We start from the raw sequence: 25,612 nt of genomic DNA, 5'->3' as shown, positions 1-25,612 counted from the left end.
AGCGTTTTCAAAGTCAAAGTCAAAAATCTTTTATTTATATAGGTAACAGAATGTACACTTATGAACGTCAAAAAAAGAAGTGCTAGTTCTCAAATCAAGGGCGTAGAACAGGAGAGAAGAACTGGCAATAAAAAACTTTCCGCCACTCCATTTAATCACCAAGTTTTTTTTCTTCATTACACAACGTTTGTAAAGAGCTGCAACCATTACACTATGTTCCACATGACATCTTAAAAAAAAAAATTAAAAACAAAGATTGGTCTTAGATTGTCAAAGATCCTCTATCAGCAGGAGGCATGGTGAAATAACACGCAAATACATAGTCGAAATAACTAACATCACCATTCACCGTATACACGAATTCAAGTACGACCAGTCACCACTGTCAATATTGAAAATTTACAATTCTAAATAATATTATTTAAACTTGTGGGTAAGCTACACAAGACAAGAAAACCCTAAATACTCGCCGTATAGAGCATACCACATCAAAGATTAATTCTCATAATTCCTTAGCACAATTCCCACAACATTCTATGAATTCTGTCGCATAATACTGTTTAAGTTTTGAATAAACATTTGTCCCAAAACTCAAATTGGTAGATTTTACAACTTCGTTATTAGTTTATTTTAAGTTCTGTTTAGCACAGTTAGATGCTGTGTCTCTATTAGTAGCAGATAGCGGAGGACGTTTCCTCTGTATCCCACGTTACCCTCAATTTTGAGGAAATAGTCCATCACCTTGAAATGTGAGGTAGTAGCCGATCCACGGGTAAATCCTGGTAATCGCCCTAGAAGGTTTTTTAGCTATTGGAAGGAATTAGTGTACACTGTTAAGTGAATAAATGTGTTTATTTATTTGACAATAATTCAGTATGTGTAAGATTTGGGAACACTTTAAGTAAAAAATACCTGTTATACAAATAATTATAAATTCTTTAAAATATGTATATATAATTTAATTTCATATTTTTTAAAACTGTTATCAACAGGCCTGAGTGCATGAGTGAGTGTGGGTTCAAGGGGGCGAGTGAGTGAGTGAGTGAGTTAACGAATGAATGAAATGTGTAACTACATATTAGGTCTTAGAAGCATCTCCAACACTGCGTGAGATGTGTTCAGCCAGTACTTTCATCGTATTTTTAGATTGAAGATGGTGAGCGGGGAGATATTAAGCAGCATAATATTTAATTTATTATAGATATAGTCTGCTTACATATTGCGTCTGTCGAAGTCATTCCTTACTAAAACAAACGATAGTTTCATTCATATATATATTTTCTAAAAAAAAATTATATAATGTGTCCGACCTATTTGTTTGCAATTCTAACAAAGGGTAGAAGGTTTAAATAACTCAAGTTATGTTTAATAACTTGAGTTATTTAAACCTTAAACCGTAAACCTGTCCTACGTTATTAAACATAACGTAGGACAGGTTCAAAGTTCGAATTCCGGTGGGACAATAATGGTTTCCGATTCAGTTCAGTTCAGCACAGAAACCTGACCTATAGAAAGCTATTTTTCGTTCTAATAATGTAAGATATTTAGGTCTGACTTATAACTGCTTCTTTACTATACACTACCACTATTTTTGAAAACAACGGAAATCATCCACTTGTAAAGATAATACCATAAATCAGAGTTTATTTATATGCTCCATGTGATTTCCAAATTTTGGTATTAAAGATAATTTTTCCAATGCAAATGAGGAAACTAATGTTACCCTATAAAACAAAGAAATAAAGGTAGCGAGTTAAAAAATACAAGATTATTTAAATTGTTAAATAATAAACTATATTTTAGTTTGTCTTGCTAAATAATCCAATTTATTTTCATTATTACAATCCTATCAAAGGTTTTAATAAGAAAGATACCATGTTTCCACTCCTCTAGTAATTGAATTTCCGACGTTCTCAAAGACACTGATGCAATTACTTTTATTACCTACGAAGTCTCAAGTAAGCCGTGTGGAGCGGAAAATTAGCTCGCTCGCTTTTTAATTTCTCAGTTGGTTTTATACTTGTGATCTAAAAGCTTACGATTCAGATCCAAGTACCAAAGATTCACTAATAAGAAGAAATAAATGATAAGGATTTTAAGACTTTAACAATGGATCCTCTCTCTCTCTCATTTGTGCTATACTTTCATAAAAAGGATTTAGTACTAATATAAACATAATAGATATGTTATAATACTACTAAGACTGATTATTGTATGATATTCAGCAATATCTCAGGTGCCACAATATTCTCACCATATCTTTCATATCTTCCATTGTAAGGATAAATAAAAAACAAATTACTATAATTATTTATTGCTAGAAATTATATCTAAATTAGTATATCACGGTTCATTTGTTCAGGGTGCGTCGTCTCCTCGTAAAGGGAGATATTGGTTGCGTCTATTGTAGTAAGCTCTACGGTGATAAATAGGTTCACCCAAAGATCTTGATTGAGCCTGCGGTTGCGGTTGAGTCGGTGTTACATGTCCTACTGGTATTGGAGTTACTGCATACCCAGCAGCTATTAAACCAGCAAATTCTTCGGGAGTGTATGCTTTGTTGTTCTTTGGAGGAGGTAGCTGTGACCTCTGTTCATCAAGACGTCCCTGTTCAAAATGAACCTGTTCTGAACCTGAAGCTTGTTCAATTCTATGTGGTTGATCTCTTAACTGCTCGGGCTCAGGCTGTTCATATCTTATCACTGGCCTGATTGCCTTCTTAGGAGCAATATTCTTGCTGACATAAATTGCGGATAGGGGAGCTTTTTTTGCTTCAATAACTCGAGGTTGTTCCTTAGCGGTAACCTCATACCTTCGTCCTTCGTTCGGTCTATATATTGATCGGTAGTAATATTGTTCAGGTTGTACGGGTCGCTGGATAGAAAGGTTTTCTTGGAGGGACTGTTCTCCAATGGGATGTGCTTTTTCTGGTTCTGGAAAGCGTTTCAGATATGCAACCGGTCTGTCGTTTAATACACGAGGTTGTTCTTGTCTAAATCTAGGTGTATCGAGAATTCTGTATTGTTTCGGTGTGTTTTCCTGTTGGTACTGAGGGGAGCGGTATGGGTTAAGATTTTGGAGGTTAGGAGCTGGAACTACTTTAAGGCCTTGAGTCTCCGGTCGTTCGTACTGAACGACTTGTTGAGCCTGCAGAGCTTGTGGTTGTAAAGTAACATAGCGCAGAGTTTGTGGGACTCGTTGTTGAGGATGGTATTGCTGTTGAATAGGTTGCTGTTGCTGTTGCTGTTGCTGTACGTTTGTAGTTTCAATCAGGTACTGTTGAGGCGCTATTGTTGGTTGGGGAACGACGTGGATTTTAGGGCGAAGTTTGGTAGCCTTTTTGCTTGGTTTCGGTATGTATTGTTCGATCTAAAACAAAAGTAACCGAGTTAATTTAATTTCTGCTAGAGTAACTTCCAGATAAAATAAATATGAATGCGGTTAGAAATTAGATTTTGATTGGTAACAAACATATTGCTACTTTTGGAAGAACTGACCCAAATCTGCTAAATAAATTAATATTAGTATAGCTTAATGCTTATTTTTATCAGTTTATTTTTACCTGTTGGTATTGAGGAGCAGGAGTCTGGGCCTGTGGCGCCTGTGTCTGATAAGCCTGGGTTCGAATGGGGTGACCCAGAAGAGCCAAGAGATCCTGTCCATACGCCTCAGCTGAGTTGGAACCCGTGTCACTCACAGATAGAGCAACACCTACAGATGCTTCTCCACCGTTGGTTGAATAGTTTGGTCTGGCAATCACTGCGTGTGATGGTGGCACCACCTGTTGTAGCTGCTGAAAAGTAATATTTTTGTCAATTTCAGATTTCTGAACAAAAGAGCTACATAATTTATATTGTTCTTAAAGAAGTGTAGCCATGGTTTGTATTTTATTCGTAACATAAAATAGAACTATCAATATTATTATATTGCATTACCCGAATAATTACAAATAAATAGGGTAACATACCTGCCGCTGTGTTTGAGGGTCGATATAGTAAAACTGCTGCAGATTCTGTTTCTGATCTTGTTGTGGAACGTACAGTTGCTGCAGGTGCTGGCTAGTTATAGGAGCTTTTCTCTCTGGTTGAAGGTCAAGGAGTTCCTGAGTGTTGAGCGAGATTACTTGTCCTGGGCGATATCGTTCATCCCTATTAGGAAAGTGAAAAACAATTAACACAAGAGAAAATGACGATCTAATAAATTCAAAAACAGGTCACACGTGTGCTTGATGTTTCTTTATTAGTAACACACAATTCACCATTACATTATTAGTAATTTTCTAATAATATAAACTTCTCTTTTTTCATAATCTTTAATATTAATCATTAATCAAGTAGATTAGCTAAAATTGGTTACATCAAGACATAATATTCTTTTAATCGATTAATTAAATTCCAGTTGTTATCTAAGCAAAAATATGTAAAATAAGACACATTTCAGAAATTTCGTTATGCAATAAGCAGTTTAGGCATCCTTTTTAGTCAAGTTTTTCAAAGAAAAATACATATTAGGTTAATAACCTCAATCAAGTGAACATTTAACTGATGTTTTATTCTTTTCTCTTCCTCTCTAAATTGCCTATAAACATTTGAATCAACGCAGAAGGCACCCGACCGAGCCAATTACCCTTTCAGCAGCTGTTGGTGATTTGAAAAGCTTTAAGATATGAATTCAATCTAATATGCAAGGTCGTGTTTAATGCTATTTATATATATTATAACGTTAAATTGTGTAGTTATTGACCGTATACTATTTCAAGTATTTTTTTCGGGTTGGAAGGACTAGACTCCTATAATACACAAGATACCTATGTCATAATAATCAATTCCATTTGTAAATTACGAACAATTTTTTTTATATCATCTCTTACCTTAAAGTCTTGTCTTCCTCCTGAGGTTCTTCTACAGGTGCCACTGGTTCCTGCAAATATTTTCACTTGTAGTTAAATAATTCAAAATTCCAATAAGTTAAAAGTTTCCAAGACTAATTATCTATTATTAAGTAATATAAAATGGTTAATTTGTACTTTTATAATACAAGGTTATTTAGGAATGCACCAAATATTTTCGATTAGCTATGCCCACATAATCTGAACCTGGAAATAAAGAACTAACTATCGTGGCTAATTGTCAAATGCCCATGTGACAACATATTGTGTAGTAATAACATGAGCAACAGTGAAAGTGTAGGAAATGCCGCTGAACTCAACACGACATACACAATTGTCTATACTGCTGTAGAAAAATACATTTTACGAGGAAGCTTCATGTACAATTACAGTACTATAAAATATACGCATATATATTATAATAAAATCTATTTATAACAATTATATATTTTGGATTTACAATTATATTTGTTGCTTAAGGCTAATTGTCTCAAAGATTTTGATTCTTCATATAAACTCCGGTATTCATAAAATCAGCCACTTTAGAAACATTTTCGGCGAGATTCAGTAACCTGACTCGATATGTATATGGGATTGATATGTATAAGGATGCATACGGGATGCATATGAAAATCCAAAAGGTTGTAGACGTACGGAAATCATTCTTCACACTAAGTTACGACTATGAATCTCAGGGTGAATGACCCCAGAAGGCTAACTATTCCAACCCTGGATTCGGTTAAAGGCTTTGAATAATACAAGAGAGCAAATACTAATAACTGAATCGTAAATAACCATGTTAAATATGTGTATCTAATTCAATTTTGCATAGTCTCAATAAATGATAATGCACATGGCCTTAATGACTATAATTTTAAATTTTCCGTATTAATACCGATTTGCTTTCTAATATTTTTTTTTATAAACATACAATGTTATGAAAAAATCTCTGCTTTTTCAAAAAACTTCTTTCTTCATCTACAGTTGGTAACTGTATCGGAGTTGTTAATAGAGTATGAGTATGTAGAGCCTGAGGTTTCTATAAATTTGACACTTCATTTTCATCACTAAGTTGCGTCATTCTTTATACATTGATCAACTTACAGATGTCTTATAACATAATTAATCTTAAAAGCTTAATTTAGTATATATTATATAAGTATTATAGAAATTGATTTATTTTATGTAAGGCCGTAAGGTGTCTACAGTCTAGTCCTGGTCACAGTTTGCTTCAATACTGTATTCGTAGCTCATTCGTTGTACAGAAGAATCGTAGACGTAAGAAATAATAAACGATCTACGTTTATTTTATCTATTTCCAATATTAAGAACTTAATAGCTTACAACCGAACTTATAACTTTTCTCTCAAACATTTATGATAGTTGTAAATTCCAAATATAAATGCACAAAGTTGTGTATTTGAAAGGTTTTGTTTGTTGAGCCATAAAAGAGAAGTATAATTTGTGATTTTAACGATCCGTAAAATAGTCTTGGAATATCATACAGAGTTAAGAGTTATATCTTGTTTTGTATCTTTTTGTAACATTCACATAAAGACAGACGTAAACATGGCCTGGGTGATTCTTATATAACTTCAATAGGTGACAAATTATTTATTCTAGACGTCTTTAAATATATTTACTTCGTTCGTTAGGATTGTATAATGGTAAATTGTATGTATAAAAAAACATCAATACTTAATAAAGAAAACTACAATATATTTTTAGACATTTAATAACATATTCTGGTCGCACTTTTGCCTGTCAAGGTAATATTTTGGTATGATTGAAAGCTAATCGCTGCATGGTTTCTTCTGACTATATACCTAATGAGAGCTCTAACGTTGAACTTTCATAGAATATTTAGTGAGAAAATACTTCTGACGACCTTTTATAGGAGATCTCGGCTTAGAATAGTAGAAGCCTTATTATAAAATGTAGACTACTATTTATTTAGACAGGCTTGGTAACCATGGTTTTATCTATATAAAAAAATGGTTACCTTGTTTTATCTATGTAAAAAAATGGTTACCATGGTAACTGAGCGTTTACAATAATTCTCAGGATGTGTTAGCTCTTGATATTATACTTTTGTACACTGAGAAGACACTTGAATGTCTATTGTTGTGTTACTGGTAATTATTGAAAATTATTTGCTGCTGGCTGTGCAAAGCCAATTGAGATTGTACACAGAGCTTGCTAAAGAGATAATACGCTTGTTCTGTCATACTTTTTAAGTAATTAAAGGTAATTATTACAAAACTAGAGGACATTTCGTGATGGTGTCTCAAACAACGTAACATTGGCAAATAAACAGTTACTTCGTGCCGTTCTAATGTCGATGTTGAAATTCTGTATCAAATTAGTTGAGAAATTGTAGATATTTGTCGTTAGTAAACGTCATTAAAGTAGCGAATTCAAATATGGAACGATGTGTCCATCTGTCAAATGTCAATCAATTTTAAATGACTCCTTTTGTGTTCTTTCTTTGAATGTTTTAATTTATAATGTTAAGTTTGTGCCTTTATGTTATTGTTATGTATTGTGTGGTATTAAGGCATTTTCAATAGTCTTCCATAAACGGCAATAAATGCACCTGTTTGATGAATTATGTTTCAAGAGGGTTGAATGAATTGCCTATATATACTATGTGTTCAATGTCTTAATTCAAAATAATTTATTTTATTTATTTAGTTAACAAAACTAAAAATTAAACATTTAAGAATACATATTTAATATTTTTTTTTATTTGAATCTTTGAGTCAGATATTTTAAAAAGTATTTTCAATGCAATAGGTATCATCTTGGAAACACCTGAAGCCAGTCCATGAACCTATAGGGTGTTTTTTTACAAAAATTGAGTTAGTTAGTATCCTTTTCTAATGTTGGTTAATATGTATTATAATTAAAAAATGACGGTTTCCTTAATAATGAAACAGTACATTGTCTATTTGTTCCGCTAATCATGTTATATGTAACGAATACATAATATGAGGTAATTGCTCTATTTGCGATTATATATTCGATCAGATAACGTGTGAAGTAATTAGTTACCTTTCCCGTATTAACTGAAAAAACATATAAACTGCCTGCTTTCTTTCAAGTGAGCCAAGAACTGTTTTTATAAGATTTTTAATCGTACCCACACCATAAGTCTGACTTTATTATAATTCACGTTTATGATTTTATAATGCATTGAAATCGGGCCAGACAATTATGGGTCAATTGTCAACATTGTCATACATAATGTTGCTTGTTAATAAAGCAAATACATTTTATCAGTAAATACATATATGATTTTCAATTAAATATATCGTAAATGATAATATCATGTAACCTAACATAACACACATATGAACGTCTTTTCATTTATTGCCAGTTAAACAGTAATAAGCAAAAAGTAATGTCATGTAATGTAAAATAATGATATTTACGATATCTGGATGGAATGTATTTGTAATAGGAAGGAACTCTGACGAAATCTGGGACGAAGTGAAAGGAGCTGAGTTACTCAGTACTTCTAAACTGAGTGGTATAATATAGTATAACTGTTCTTTAGATACAATTAAATAGGTTAAATTATACATTTATTTAAATATTAAATTAATAGGACAACTTCAATTATATTTATCTTCCATTATATGTATGCCCGTTTGAAAGTGAGGTTGAGTTACGAAAATATTAAACATTTTAGATATATTAAAAGTAGAAAAGTATGTATTCTTTCGCGATGATACTAATTTATATTTATTTTGAAGATTGATTGAAATAATTATAAATACAAATTGAACCCCGCGTCCTTGGATTTGTGTCGGGTCGACGGATATAAAGATAAAAAAAATTATGATGAAATATCAATGAAACAGAAATGTGTCAGTTATATATAGCCATAACCGTAGCCAATGTGATATATTTGATTTATATAGGTAAAGGGATAACTCGACACCATTTAAGCTTAATTAAAATAAATGCGAGCTTAAAGCTTGGTCATGGGTATTAGAATAATCATGGTTCAAATATGTGTGTCATAAAGTAATTAATGGTACAGAATTTCTTTGAAATATTGAGTGTTAGCGATAAGTCCGCCCGTTGCCTAATGACTTATGTTACCTGCTTTTTTTAATATTATGTATATTATGGTAAAGAAGTGTAAATAAATAAATAAACAGGTGATAGATAAATAGAAATTGTGCCATGCTAGTTTTGGGCTGATCGTGGTTATTAATCGAGAACGTTTAATATTCTTAATATCTCCTTTCTCCTTGGAGTGGAAAAGTAGTCTGTTAAAAGAAACAATTTTTTTACCGAATTAAAGCTATTTTTATTATTATAAACTTATAATTATTTTACATAATTCAAAATTTTCCGAGGTATCGCGTGCCTTACAGCGTGCGTGGTCACATGATCGAAAATACAAATAGCTTTAATCCGGTTAAAAAATTGTTTTCTTTCAATGTGTAAAAGCTATGTTAACCAAAGACAATAGTCCGTTAAAGGTGGATAAGTAACCTGTTTTTAAAAATAACAGCAACAAAATAAAATAATTATTTCAGCATTATTATTATTTCTTCTTTTTCTTTTCGTTTTCTTTAAGCAAATTTAGTTGGTTAAAATTATATAGAATTTCGATTAACAAATTCATTTCATTGCGAATTTTATAAACCCTTACGTGACAATAAATTGTAATTAGTATTTTTACTGGATAATCGTCTAATTAAATTTAACACGTCAATTTGATCAATGTTTAAAATTCAATTGTATAATAAGCGTCGGCTTGTCGTTAATGTTCCAGTTAACGTTTTTATTATTTGTATTTTAACGCAACTGCTTAAAATTTTATCTCAATTGTGTCTCATATATTCATGCTGAACACGCTTCCTACGGTTACTGTGTGATATCAAAATGTATAAACGTTTAAAGGTAAAAGTATAAATACCTGTTTCCTTGCATTTCTGTAGTAATATTGAGGTGAGCCGACATCCTGTGTTTGTCTTTTGTCCTTGGTTTGTTCGGCATCTTTAGTTTTTTTTGTGTCTTCACAAGATGCGCTTAGAGCGAGAGCTGTAACAAACATATCGTTTAATCAAATATTCGTAATGATTAGTAACTTTTGACAGCTCAAACCGTGGATTCTATTTTAAACTTTTACTTCGTTTACTACAGAAAAACATAGATCATTATTTAACCAGTAGTTTCAGTTCAATTGTATAATATTAATATCTCCATAGCATAAACAAAGGAGCCGCCATACCTATCAACACGTATTGAGAGATACTGTTAACCAATAACAATCGAACGAAACGAATCGTTTTGTCTTTTGTTTCCCTCTTTATCGCGAACGAATATTACCAAGATAACAAATATCATAGCTTGTTCATACAGTCATAAAAGGTTTTCCTACGATCTATATTATCATTGTATGTATATCATTTTATAGTTGTATCTGAAGGGATTTGCATAAAATACACTGAGTAAACATTGATATAGAGTTTGTTATGATGTGTTCTGATTAATGTGATCTGTTCTCTAAAGCTGTTAAATAAATCCAGACAACTTCTAGTAAGGCTGTTCTATATTTATTGAATTCGTAAAGATTGTAGTGCCGTTATTAGAGCGGTTTACACAGTACAATTAAATGAAGATTTTAACTGTCCTCTTATATTGCTTAGTATTTCACTAAGTATATTTTAGGGTCCGATTCAGAAAGACATACCAGGAACTCGTATGACAGAATTGTGTCAAAAATGTTTTGCACATTTAACGCTAAATTTCGTTGCCGTCGTACTATTAGAGTCGAGACATAACATGAGCAATAAATATTACTCCTGTAAGTCAAATCCGATACATTTTTCAAATATAGCGAGTCTCTGACTGATCTTTACATTATGTTTGTACATTACAAACATAATACAATAGTGATGGTTAGAAAATCTAAAGCATATTAAAATTTCCGGTGTTTACGAACCGAAGATTAACTCGACTGTACGCTAAGCTGACCTTTGCAATAAGCTTAGATTAAGCGAAGGAAACTTTGTAAGTGAGGCAAACAAGGAATGGCTATTTCACTTTACTGAGGATTAAAGCCAAAAAGTGATTACTGTATACTAACTGATGCCCGACTTTGGATTACGATAATTAGGGCGTGGTCGTCAAAATAAATATAAGTAACGCCTACATTAAAGGTAATGTATAAAATAGTGTATTTGCTGGTCATTTTTTAGTTGTGGAAATAAAAATGTTACACAATGAAAAAGCTTTTGAAATCCATCTTGTAGTGTTTGAGTTTATAAAAAACTAATTTAATCTTTCGATATGCGATTCGTTTACTGACGGAACAATAAACGTGGCGATATTCAATCTCACCTACTTGCCTGTTGTCAAAATGGACAGATAGGTTATTGGCATGTGTAAACATAAATTTTCATACAGAGGTCAATCTTCAATCTCTGATCGGTCCTCTGAAGGATTGGTTGAATAATAATAATGGTAACTCAATCTATGGGTTGAATATTGGCATGCTTTTCTGTAGTAATAAATTGTCGATCTAAGATGGCTAAAAATGGATTGAGATTGAATATTAATTTTGGCCGTTAGGTAATTATGTCATGATCATTAGTAAATGAATCTCTCTAGATATAAAGATACGTAACAAAACTGTGTACATTCACTCAATGAAGCACTCGGTGTGGTGTTTGATCGTATATGACTATCTGGATGTGTTAATAAATTCGTCATGTATGGGTTTTATCATGAAAAAACCAATTCTTTAAACGCATGACAGGATTTGACAAAAAAGCTATAGAAAAACTCCTGCACCTGACCGTTCACAAGCCAACTTCTACTTCCCTTACTTCTTCAAGGCGCTGACTCAACACAAAGCGGTCATCTCTCGGATCGTTTTCTTCGACCGAACCGGGTCTTTTAATACCGTTGCCGAGTCATCTGCTTACTAATCCTAGACGCTTAGGTTACGAACAATCTTCTTTAGGTCATTGCAGAAAAGGGAAGGTTTTCCTCAAAACATTAAAAACTTTGAGGAAGTTCAAAAGCTGTAATTTAGGCAAGGGGAGATCATACTCGTTATTAGGTATTTATCTTTTATTTCTAATTTATTTTTAATTGTTTTCACTTTATTTAATTTTAAAAAAGTAAGAAGTCTCCTTGTTGTCCATCGGTTTAAAAGAATAAATCAAAAATTATAAAAAAAAAATTGTCAGCATTCACTTCACGCGTATTAATTTACACGAATATAATGAAATAAGTATACAGACTACGGCAGACAATTAAAGTTATTTTAATTAACTAAAATCGACCTTATAACGCTGATTTTGCAAAAGAGTTAACAAATATACAATAACTTTAAATATAATACGTAATAATAAAATGAAACCCGATATTAATTTTTAACAGCTACAGCTCTATTTTCAGTTTAACGAATCGTTAACGCAATATTACTTTTTTTTTTTTTTTTTTTTTATGAAGGAGGTAAAAATGCACAGCTGCAGGCCCGCGAGCGCATGCAGTCGCTATCGCGGGGACTGTGGGGATAGTTAACTCTTATCCCTCTGCTAATCAGAGGGGAGAAACCCGACCCACTAAAATTTCCTCCTGAGCCCTCCATATCGCCTGCTATGCCGGACACATTCATTCTGAATGAATGACGTCTGGCACCGCATTGAGTCCCCCGGGGGTCGCACTAGGCATTCAACCCAGGGAACTCAGGCGAATATGACTGCATACGGACTCACCGACGGCGCAGGGGGATACTGTTGGGCAAACGCTCCTCGCGTCTTGCCCCCGCACCCCCGCCTCGCCGCCGCCGAGCACAACCCCTTCGGCCATCGCCACGCACCTCCCGCTGACGCTCGGCAGCCTCCTTCTGCAGCAGGACATGCTCACAGAAGAAGGCCACCGCACGCCATGCCTCTTGGCTACCAAGCATTGCTGCAACAACGCTCGGTAGCGAGAGGTCCGTCCCGACGACCGACACTAGGTCATGGCGTTGCCTCGACCAAGTGGCACAATCGGCCAGGGTGTGCTCCGCCGTGTCCTCTGGGGCACCACAATGGTGGCAGATGGGAAGGGTTTCCCGCCTCGCCACCCTGTGCAGATACCGCCCAAAGCACCCATGCCCAGACAGTATCTGCGCCATCCGAAAGGACACGGCTCCACTCGGGCGATTCACCCATTCCCGTAGGCATGGGCGAATCGCCTCCACGGTGCGTACTCCCGCCCTAGGCATAGCCAGATCATGGGCCCATCTATTAAAGGTGGCCTCCCTGGCTTGCCTCCTTGCCGGTCCGACCAGTTCAGCCCATCGGCCACCTGCCCTAGTCTCACACTTGAGACGATACAGGTCGCCTAGGGCCAACGCCTCTAACTCCCAGGGGGGAGTCCCCGCCAACAGGCACGCCGCCTCGAACGAGACGGTCCGGTAGCATCGAGCCGCCCGAACCGCCATCACTCGCTGTGGCCTCCTGAGTAGGGTGCGGTTCCTCGCCCTCAGCCTATCATCCCATACAGGGGCCCCATACAATGCCATACTGCGTATGATTCCGCAGTACAGCCTCCGCACACTCTGCTTAGGGCCCCCAATATTCGGCAATAGCCTTGCAAGCGCCCCCGCCGCCCCTACAACCTTCCCCCCGAGAGCTTCAAAGTGGGCCTCGAAGTTCCAGCGGCCATCCAAGACGAGACCAAGGTACTTCATCTTGGACGCCACCGGAACCCCCACTCCTTCCACCATCAAGACCGCCCCAGGAGGTGGACCATTCCTAGGGCCATGGAACAATAGGGCGTCCGTTTTTTCAAGAGACACCCTAAGGCCCAGGGCCCTTATCCGTCTCACAACAAGAGAGGTGCCGACCGTTGCGAGTCGAGCCACCTCCCCATAACTTGCCCCGTTGGCCACTACGAGGGTGTCGTCTGCATAGCAGAAGACGCGCAATCCCGGAAGAAGCGCGCCCCTCAACACCCAATCGTAGGCCATGTCCCACAGAAGCGGCCCAAGGACTGAGCCTTGAGGAACCCCACACCGCACAGGGTGGTAGGAGATCGTGCCCTCCATGTTGGAGTACACGATCCATCTTTCCGCAAAATAGTCCCCCACTATTTGGCGCAGATACAGTGGGACCTCGAAAAACTCAAGTGCCTCTCTGACCACACCAAAAGGGAGACTATTGAAGGCATTCGCAATATCTAACGATACTGCCAATGCCCTCCCCCCCCCGTCCACCACCCCACTTGTGTGGGACCTCAGGTCCCAAAGAGCATCAAGCGTCGACCGTCCCGCTCGGAAGCCGTACTGCGCCTCGCTCAGATCTGGCCCCTCAGCAGAGAGGTGCCGGCACAATCGAGACGCCACAACCCACTCCAGCGCCTTGCCCGCCTCATCCAAGAGGACGATAGGGCGGTAAGCCGCCGAACTGTCTGCCGAGCGCCCCTCCTTACGCACTAGACACAGTCGTCCCGTCTTCCAAGCCACCGGGAACCGTCCACTGCGTAAGCATGCAGTGTACAGCTCCCGGACGGAGACCTCCATATGAGGGAGGACTACTGCCAGGACACGCGCATGTACACCATCCGGGCCAGGAGCTTTCTTGCGGGCCTTGAGACGGGTCAAGATAGCCTCCATCTCTATGTCAGAGACTTCCGGAGCCATCTCTCCGGCCGCTTCCACTACAGTCGCCGCCATACACGGAGGGACAATGTCGGGAGGCAAAGGAAACAGGTCCGCCACCACTCTGTCCAGAAAGGCCGGCTCCAGACTCTCCACAAGAGGCATTCCCGCACCTTTCAGCCTTTTACGAGCTGATCGGTAGGGGCGCCCCCACGGATCATCATCCAGTCCCCGGAGTACCTCCTGATGGGCCCTTTCCTTTGCCTCACAGATAGCGCCCCGGAGAGCCCTCTTGCGATCATTATAGATAGAGCGAAGGCCCTCCGTGACATCGGGACCATCTCTCCTCCTCCTCTGACTCCTGTAGTAGGCCCTTCTGGCCTCGCTACATGCGCCACGGAGATTGCCAATCTCCGACGTCCACCAGTAGACCGCTCTCCTCCCCTTCGGCGGCCTCCATTTGGGCATTGCCGCATTCGACACCCTTCGGAGACTCAGACCCAGTTCGCCAGCTCCTTCATCCACATCCACAACACTAGTGGGCGCACACCATCCCTCTATAATGGCCATCTCCTCCGCAATCTGGCGGTCCAGTCGACGTACCGACCAGCGGGGGAAGCTCTTCCGACTCTGGGGAGTCTGGCCCCGCACTCCCCACCTCATCGAAGTAGAGACCCACAACCGGATATATCGGTGATCCGATAGGGTCTCCACTTCGTCCAGAACGCTCCACGCCGTCGTAACTCGGGCCGCCGCCGCAGAAGCAAGGGTCACATCGACCCTTGAACTGCCCTGCGGGCGGACGCAGGTGGGCTCCGTTCCCTCATTTAGGAAAACGAGGCCCAACTCCGCCGCCCACTCCTCCAGAACCGGGCCCCTCCGACACGACACCCTGTCACCCCAAGTGGGAGACCTCGCATTTAGGTCTCCCATGAGGATAAGGGGGCGCGGAAGTGCCCTCTGTACGGCCAAGCCCATGGCGTCAAGGAAATCCTCGAAATGGCTTAGACGCTGATTGGGGGAAAAATACGCTCCAACAAGCGTCCAGTCCCCCCAATCAGCAAGAACAAACCCGGAACCTCTCTCTCTTAGAGAGAGAGGAGGTCCATGCGGCTGAGCAATCACAGCCGCATCACCTTGAAGGTCCCCCACCCACGAGTTCTGCCGCGACACATAATAAGGCTCAGTGACGACGGCAGCCATCACACCCCACTCCGCCATCGACTGCAGGAACAAGTCCTGAGCCGCAGCGGAGCGTCTTAAATTCCCTTGTAAGAGGCTAGTGTCGCTGTCAACCATTTTATTTGTTTGACAGCTCCAGACCAACCTCCATGGGAGTGTTCCTTACCACCGTGCTGGACGCTTTAAGGGCATACGGGGCCCTCCTGAGCCTTGGAGGGTTGCAGGCCCTACCTGCCATTTTGTGGTCCGCCGGCTTCCCAGCCTCTGAACAAACCACACAATGCAACTCTTTTGAGCTGCATTCATTGGCCTTATGGCCCGCAGTCCCACACCGGTGGCAAACCTCCACCAGGTCCACCACTGAGTCACATGTCGCACGTACGTGACCCAGCTTTTGGCACTTATAGCACCTCAATGGACGGTCCTCCCGGATTTCCACCCGGCAGGAACTCCACCCAATGAGGAGCCTCCCGTTCTTTACCTTATTGGCGGAGGCAACCGGGCATAGGAGGAACATCTCCCCCATTCCCTGCTCCCCACGCCGCAATATCCTCCCTGGTTTAATGGCGGTCACTGGGCACCCCCCCATGGCAGCCACCGCCTCTATCACGTCCCTCTCAGTGACACTGTCATCAAGGTCTCTGATGCGGAGGTCCGCACACTTGACGGGCCTCCCCACCAAGGCCTCCTCCGACAGCACCTCTCTCAATCTTTCCGCTAGGCGGTTGGCTTTCTCCTCCCTGCCTTCTCCAGGCACCTCCAGCATCCGAGCTCCGGTCGCTGTCACCCGGATACCAACACGCTCTATGCCCAAGTCAGGCAGACTGATAGCCTGCCTGGCCTTGGATAAAGCAGCGGCGTAGGTGACTCCCCGCTCCACCGCCCCCTGCAGCAGTGTGATAACCACTGCAGCAGTTGTCGGCGGAGCAAGGGAAGACTTCCGCACCCCAACAGACTTCTGCGCAACCACCGACTGCCCCGCCAGAGGACCTATACCACCCTGAGCAGTAAGAGCGGGTACAGCGGGAAGACTTTCCGGCTTCTTCCCCTTACTCTTCTTTTTCTTTTTCCCGGCCACTGTCGCCCAGCTTCCACCCACTGGAGGCTTCTCTAGAGAGACCCCTCCAGCCGATTTCTCCATAGCCGGAATATTTCTTCCGGGGCCCTTGGGCCCCGAGACGTTTGAGACCCCGTGGGCCTCGACCCCTGCGAGACCCTCAGGGGCTCTCCTGCCCCGGGGCCCCGACTGATCTGAAGCCACCTGAGCCCCCTGGGGGCCGCGGGCTGATGCCAGAGGCGGACGCATCACAGGCTCAGGGAGGAGCCTGTCCCCGATCCCCGCTATCTTGGCATCGAGCATGCCACCCACAGCCCTCATCAGCTCCCCCATCAGGCTCTCCCTCACCCCGTCTAAAAGGCCCTCCGTCAATTGACGGAGGGCATCCGGTGTGAAGGAGCTCTCCGCCGGGTTGGGAACAGGGTTTTCCTTCGACTGCGCAAAGTGCGCAGTGCGCTCATTGAATTCTCTTCTGAGAGCCGCCAGCTCAAGGCCTAGGTCTTTAACTTGGGCCCTCAGGAGATTATTGGCCCTCTGGAGGCGCCTACCCTCTTCCCCTTTCAGGCATCTATCGGCGAGATCCTCCACCATCTCGCCGATTTCCCTAGCCGCAACCTTCAGGTCGCGGATGAAGGTGCCCTTGAGGTTACCCGACTTCGTCGCAATCTCTATGATGCGGCGAACCCGAGCAACCGATCTCTCCTTGATTTGCGGCACCCCCAGGAGGACCACATCATCCTCATAGTCTTCCCACGAAGACGGAGGCCCATTCGGGGCCACAGCTGCACTTGAGGAGGCCCCACCTTGCGGATGGCCCCCACAAAAGGAATGTTGAATTACTGACCACTTGTAATTTCCATTCTCGGCCTAGAACGTATTTGCTACATTCTAAACCTACACAGTCTCCTTTCTATAGTTCGATGCCCACTGCATACTATAGAAATTCGACCGTGCCCTCCATGTACGGTTTAAGCACTCGCCCGGTACCGTACAACCCTACCAAAGGCCGAGAACAAATTTAAAACTTGCACTCGAACCGGGAATCGAACCCAGTACCCCTCACCACAGCAGTCACATACAAAGACCGCTAGGCTATGAGGCCCTTAACGCAATATTACTATCTCGTCCGAGGCTAACCTAAAGTGCATTATAACTGAAATTCCGCCATTTACGTGAAATAGTCCGAGAGGTATGAGACCAATTTAATTTCAATTAATTTTATATTATTAGACAAAAATATTCTTACGATTAATATATATGTGTAATTAATAATGTGTTGTAGAAAGTAATGTTTGTATAGATGGTGCGATTGGCAGGTACCGTGCACTTAGTCCTACACTAAGTATCTGCAGCAAATCTAAAGCTAGTAAGTTGTACCGCAACATGAAACATTTGCCAAAATGTTACCCACATTTTTCTTGTGGTACATACAGGTACATACATTTATAAAAGCTATGTTGTCTTAGTAACTGCAGCCTGTGACTCTCATCTAAGGACAAATATTCACCTTCTGTGTACGTATCGACTTTCTATGTGTGCATTTAACAGTCGCTCGTATGGTGGAAGAAAATATTGTGAGGAAACCGAGATGCCTTAGACCCAAAAAATCGGTTGTCCTTGCCAACATGATCACGAGACAGATATGAGAGAGTCCAAGGTTGTACTGTTTTTTTTTTGGTATGTCATTAAAACTATTATTTTTACTGTCATAATTGTTAAATAATAACTTCACTAATTTAATTATTAACCCTCGGGATTCAGAGTCGAGACTTAGTCTTGACTCCCGTTTGTGATAAACGTATTGGATTTGACATACAAGAGTAATACTAGCGCTAAACTTCGAGTTCCTTAACACATACCCTCTACATCGCTTATAATTTAAAACAGAAGACAGACTATTATCAAAGCACTTTATAAAAGAAGACACTGTAATCACGGAAGCAAGACGTTCAGTCCACCTCTATTTTTACTAAAGTAATGGTTACTAATGTATAGATTTCTTTTTACAACACACTTTTCGATGGATTTTCCCACGACTTGAATACATCCATATGACTTGCTAAAAGTGCAATGTCGTAATGCAAATAAGATTTACGATAAATTGCTTTTTGTTTTGGCCTAGGTGCGTTTCAACCTTGAGATCTGTAAATACTTTAATGAACAACGATTATTTGTGTTATTCATTAAAATTCCTGAATTCCACTATTTTTACTAAAGCACAAATTTTCATTCAATTATTTTATAGAATTTTATTATTTAAATTTGTTATGAAAAACGTTTATTATTATAATTAAATTACTATAATAAAAGTTTGTCTTTTCAATTTGTTAGGCGTTCCTATGTTTTGGCTAGGTTTGCTTCCTCATTAACAATAACCGTTATAATAATTACAATAAATAACTAAAAGTCAAATTTACAATCGCAAAGCAAAACACTAATAAATTAGGCAGTTTAGAATTTATCGCGCATATACAAAACAGGATAAGGTCCTCGATTAACAAGTAATAACAACATATTTTATAAAATATATTCAAGCCATGTCCAAATTATGCTGTAATATCTAGTAATTTCAATAATTCAAGTAATTTCTACTATACTACATAGAGTTTATAAACCCAACGATATACAACCCAGCGATAAGAATCTTATAGACTTAATAAATGCAGTAGTTAGGAATATTTTATTCAAATATGTACCTACTAAAGTCTAAAAGCAGTGTTCGCTTAAGTGCGAGACTCTCAACCTTGAGGTCGTGCATCCTGCGCTGTTCTAGACTTACTTTTACCTTTACATGCAAGCGGTGAATGAGAACATCGTGAGGACCAAAAGTGGTAGGGATAAGACAATACCAAAGGGCTCTAAATGGGCTGTATAATGCCGTTGTTTAAAGATGACCGGGAGTGCCCGCGCTAAGATATCTCGCATGTCTGTTATGGTTATCCAAAAATGGTAGAAAATTTGTAATATTTTTGTCTGACAAAAGCAGGACATTTAATATATTAAGATGTCAGACTCTTAAGCTAAATGTAGTTATCTCGCCGCATATTTGATTACTTTCTCGATGCAATCAACAAACTCGATTTATGTTGCTTTTCAATGACATCAAACAAACGACCAGTATTCGAAAAAGGAATAAATGTTTTTATTTTCTTATTACTGATGACCCGATAAAGTTTATATCACGTACATATATTGGTAACAAAACTTAATACAACATTTTATAAACCGACATCGAACCTCATACTAAAGCTAAAACACAAATTTCTAAAATCATCTATAAATATCAAGTGACAATTTTATAATTTCTAAACTGATAAAAAAACATCAAATATTTTATATATAACTAGTAACAGTTTTTATAGGAAAATTCAATTGTCGTTTTTAGTATTTATCTTTACTGTGTAGTATATATGTTTCCCATCGTTATCGTAATATTGAATTCACAGTGTATAGCGCCTGTTTATACCTTGTTCGATTTCGCGCCTAAATCATTTGACATTATATATAATATCTACAGAGTATAGAAAATTCTGTATACAAGTTTGAGAACACAATTTTTAATTTGTTAAAGTATGTATTACCTTTTTTATAATAATCATATTGTCAGTATTCTTGAAGGCTTTGTATGCTATAATGCTATTTTATATACTGGCCGCGCTTTGAAGCACAGATTCTTTATTTATTGTGTGTTTTATTCTGTCGAATAGCGTCAAAACATATTATTGATTTATTCTAGGAATAATATAACGTTGATTGTAAGGAAAATAATAATAAATTTAAACGTTAACAAAGTTAACCAACAATTATAAACGTAATTAATTGTTAAATTTGTTTTTAATAGATTGAAATTATGTTTTTTTTCGTAATTGTATACTGTCTAATTCCTTAAAAAAAGTTTCAGAGACGCGGTCGACGCCGAAAGTCGAAAGTATTGCGTGCAGCAAAACTAATATTTCCTTATCATTTCGACACAATAAGTCAGCGATAACAAACATTTGGCACGCACTTCTTTTAATCTTCATAGTATCGCTCTAAATAGCATATGCATCGCCACGGCTGTAAATTTTGCTTATTCATCATATGTATCACAGATAAATATGATTTGGTTCACAGAATAAATAAAAAGCAATATATACACACTTGTCATTATTTTTTTTACTAAATAACGCCCTTTCTATCTTCCCTTTACTATGGGTACATTATAATTTGCATTTCCTGATTATTCAAACGCGAGTAATAAATAACACAAATAATCTAACATTGTCTGTTTAAATTCGACACACAAAGAAATAATATTAAAAGGTTGGCTGCAACTGGTAAATAAATGGCCAATTATGCGGCTACATGAGATTCGGTACGCGATGTCAATGTGAAGGTCAAGTTAATTTCACTTGGCCATTCGCGCTTTGTGTTACTGAGTAACAGTTTTTGTTATAGTTGAAGTATCTATTTAAATTTAGAATTTGTTACCCTCTGTGTTCAATTCTCTCATATGGCGGGAAAGGCGTTTAAATGACAATTGTTTCCACAGAACACTGTTAGCTGGTCTTGTCGGACTTTCCTTTAATGAAGCAGAGTATATAACATTTTATAAAAAAAAAATATATTTTCCTATAAATATACAACAACATTGTGTAATATTTCTTATGGAAATGCATGTTACATTCGTTTTACATTTTTGTCAGTGGACCGAATAATGTCAGTATTTGGGGTCTTCTCATAAGAGCCCTTACAACAACAGCTACAAAACTGTGGCTTTCTTCTCTTTAGGCTTTCAAGCAATATTTAACAAATAATTTTTATTTCTTTCTGACCGAAATTTTTTATTTCTTTCAAAAGTAAAATAAATTGCCTTCCTCTCTTGCACGTATTACGTTTAATATTTTTTACGTCTTATGTATATATCTTATGCCCACGGCTACCTAAGATCAGAGAGAAATGTTATGTTAATAGTATTACATAAAATTTACTTTGAACATAGTACTCTTAGTCTATGATGCAATTAATAACAAATATATAAGCGCATGAGACAGAAAAGAGTACAATCACAATTTGTAAAGAAATGCTCATTATTCAGGGATAAGACAGCCTTGAGACAAAAATAATCAGAATATCTCATAAAACTTTTTGGCAAACACTAGGATGAAGTCAATGTCAAAAATATAATTTATTCCAGAACATTCTGAACTAAGAACTAAGATTTTAATATACTTTGTTGCCATAGTTAACGTACATAATTTATTGTGAGGTATTTTATTTATCAGTTTTTAAGAAAAGTATATAATATACTCAGGCTACTGAATCAATTATTGTTTTAACTATACTAATGTTATAGACGTAAAGTTTGTAAGGTCGTGTATCGGTTGTAATCTTTGGATTCACTGAAACGAATTTGGAAATTATTTTACCAATTGAATGCTACATGTGTCATAGACTATATTAACCCGAAAACATAAGACTTTCGTAGTAGTCGGATTTGCAAAGAAAGCCAGAGAGAAAACGGTCGGTCGACAACCTTTCTGACGAACGCTGCCAATACGATATATGAATATTCTAGAACATAATACTGCTTCCAAAAAATTGTAACAGACCGTATATGCCTAACTTATTATATAAAAACAATTACTCCACCTTCGCGACTAACTCAACAACCACTGCACGGAACATCAAAAAGACCCTAATTAGGAAAAACCCAATGGAAAAGAAATAAGAGAGGCCGCCGAAACCTGGTAAAATGGCGTAAAAGGGACAACGGGAAAGGATTGGAAAATAGTGGCGAGGATGAGAGACAATTGGAGGACTTTGGAGTCTTATCTCCACCGGACATTGTGTCCCAATGTTTAACATGATGACATGGACTTAATGAAATTTTTTTCTGCACGGATTATGTAGTACTCGAATACAGGTTTTTTTTCAGCACGGAATTGATTACAGCTCACCAACATCTATATTGATTTATAAAAAAGGTTCAGAGTTGCCCATGCGAAGCTGAGACGGTAGTGATACACAAAATGTATATGGGACCAATTGAAAATAGTTTTACGCAAGTCACTGTCCCAATTTGTAAGCTTCAATTGATTTTCGAATGTCAACGACCGATTTGAGACTTGCAAATCACAACTTCCGTATAACTTTGAACTTTCCTTTGTGAAGTGTTTTGGCAAATTGAATTAGATTCACTGGTTTATAAGATCTTTGGAGATGGCAGAACTTTCAATAAGGTCGTTGGGGATTTTAATTATAATTATGTTCTGCGTAATATATATATATATATATTGTATATTAGCCTAAAGTGTTTACATTCAATTAATGTTATTTATGAATGTGACTTGAAGAATTCTTAGATTCATTTCTCCTATCTTATACTGGTAGAAAAGTATTTGCTTTTTAATGAGATAGCTTTTTTTAAAACCCAGACCTAAGTGCTTTATAGAATTTTATAGACAAGAACCTAATACTCGGGGAATTCTACCGATTCCTCTGATGAATATCATTAAAAGTAGTTTACGACCTCTCAGACTAATCGAGTATAAAAGAAAACACCGAAAAATTGGTCAAGCCTTTAATTATATATATTACTCAAACAAAACGTGAAAAAAACTTTCTCGTTTCGTAATGATGAATTCATGGTTTCGTCACATTTTTGAAATTGCCATAAAATAAACTGTTATTATTTAGCCTAGCGTATAAACAGAGAAAGTGTCATTGCGGTCAAGTGAAAGACAATTATATGTCCAATTTATATAACAAACGACCGAATGTGGGAAAATTACATTCTGCGCGCACCTGGCTGGAAAAAATCTATTTTAAATTATGAGAAGTTAACTGACACATTTTCCATGCATTGGTTTAAAGAACTTAGTCCATATATAAAGGTATCTTTTACATAATATGAAACGAGACTTCGTTGTGTTCCTTTATAATCTGTGATGAATTCATTATATTTCAGAAACCTTCGTACCGTATAAAACGCTTTGGTATTAATCTTGCCTGATCGGAGCACATTTTTCAAGAGCTTCCCGCGTAGGCATAAAAGAAAATTGCTGCGTAATACCGAAGCAATAATAGAGTCTGATAACATCTCATTAGTGGAGATAAGATGAATCACTCAAGCGTGGTAATGCTATGTTAGAGATAAGAGTAATTATCCGAAAAAAGAAATCCGCTCTAGTCCAAAACATACAAGATATATATGATTCGAAAATTAAATCAATGGTTAATAGTTATGATAGGATTTTTGCTTATTGAAGGGTGAACACGAAAGTGTGTTTAATTATTTGTAGTTTCATACTATATTAAGGATCTCCTGGCTGAATCGGGTACTATCGGGTTGAGTTATCAATTATACATAAGAAAAAACAGAAAAAGATTACAAGGTACCTTTAGAATATCCAGTTATGTCACACAGAACACCTAAGAGTCGTATAAAAGAAAACGAGCCATGTTTAACTATTTATTTCGTATAATTTGCAAGCGAGGCAGGACTCTAATTGATTACTTTCCTTTACCGAACAAAACAAATGGGCGTAGTTCGAATCTGCCTATAAATATCCAATTTACCAGGGTTGCTACCAGACCAGACAAAAAAATGTGTGCGTGTACTAGAGTACATATGTAAGAAGTGAAACTTCCTTATGACATTTTTTTTTCTAAAAATGATCTACTTTATGCAACTTTACAGAAATGGGTTACATAAAGTTAAATAAGCTAAAGTTTAACAAAATGCTTTTATTATCATAGACATGAATACAAATAATACAATTATTTTATTTTACCTTATTACTACTAAGATTATTACAGAATCTCATTAATAATTAATAATTGTAATAGAATTATTACTATCATTGTTATCGTTATTATATATTTTTGTTATTAATGGCTGGTAAACCGTGGTAGGGACAAGAAAAAGATGGCAAGAATAATGTGACGCGTAACCGAAAAATGTGGCGTTAATTATTTACCACGCCGATAAAGAAGTTTCACTTCAAAAAGATTTTGTGTTCTGAAACTTAACACATTTTATATTTAATGCCAAAAATTAATTCTAAAATTGAATTGAAATGTCCGAAAAGTCCGAAATATGCCTCTAAAAATACTACTAAATCTTTATATTTTTATGGTTTCCTTAACTACTACGAATAACTATTATTACCTCAATCTATAGGAAGCACAGAAGGGTCGCAAAAGCATTGCCAAAATAAAAATCAACCAATGAAACCGTACCGTTATTTGATCGTACACTTATATATTTTTTCAATATTTCAAATGTAACAGCCCTTATCCGTCTCATAAAGTAGGTTAAATTTATCTTCCGCTTTTGCATACTGAAGGTATAGTATGTTATCTATTAAGAAATTTTTCAATACTAACTAAAAAGGATTATATGACAATAAATAAGCTTTTTGTCACGTGTACTTATTTGAAGTTAATACACTTATATTTTATCCATTGACATTTGATAGCTACTAAGGGTGGACTGAACAGTCCAGAACAATATAGAAGAACTTGATTAAAGGACTTGAGCACAGAGTAGAGTAGTGTGGACTCAGTTTCCGAAATTCGACGCACATTTGGTCTTTTGTGCGTTAAGTACTGACCAATTAAGACTCACAAGCTCATCAGAAGAAGCTTCGAGGTAATTGCCGAGAGAACCACTGTTTCCTTTTGTAAGGTAGACCTGTTTGTCAGGGTTAATTAGTACGAGGCTGTCTTGCACTTTGGTACTTTTGCCATCAACTCAGACGTACTGTCAGATACAAATCGCCTTTAATACAATAAAATATAGTAAAATAAGTATTATAGTAATATACTATATTACTTATATTACATTGTCGACTTACTTAATGGTGCAGAAACGAGACACAAA

At 37.9% G+C, this 25,612-nt stretch overlaps 1 protein-coding gene across 2 annotated transcripts in view; it reads right to left on the bottom strand.

Annotated features, from left to right (window-relative positions):
• Nucleotides 1–2,335: 2,335 nt before the first annotated feature.
• Nucleotides 2,336–25,612, bottom strand: part of LOC123709849 (putative mediator of RNA polymerase II transcription subunit 26) — a 41,095-nt gene continuing 17,818 nt past the window's right edge. Inside the window, exons 2-6 of one of the 2 annotated variants that reach the window (XM_045661426.1) lie at nucleotides 9,825–9,949; nucleotides 4,871–4,920; nucleotides 3,968–4,148; nucleotides 3,563–3,793; nucleotides 2,336–3,369 (exon numbers count right to left, since the gene is read on the bottom strand). In XM_045661426.1, coding sequence (XP_045517382.1) covers nucleotides 2,359–3,369; nucleotides 3,563–3,793; nucleotides 3,968–4,148; nucleotides 4,871–4,920; nucleotides 9,825–9,949 — 1,598 coding nt within the window. In that variant the 3' untranslated portion in view covers nucleotides 2,336–2,358. The remainder of the gene's footprint in view (nucleotides 3,370–3,562; nucleotides 3,794–3,967; nucleotides 4,149–4,870; nucleotides 4,921–9,824; nucleotides 9,950–25,612) is intronic. The other variant, XM_045661428.1, reaches the window with a different exon arrangement.

This window comes from Pieris brassicae, chromosome 5, assembly GCF_905147105.1.
Source record: "Pieris brassicae chromosome 5, ilPieBrab1.1, whole genome shotgun sequence".
Taxonomy (NCBI): domain Eukaryota; kingdom Metazoa; phylum Arthropoda; class Insecta; order Lepidoptera; family Pieridae; genus Pieris; species Pieris brassicae.
Note: the sequence above shows the minus strand (reverse complement) of the source record. Positions and strands in the feature narration are given on the sequence as shown.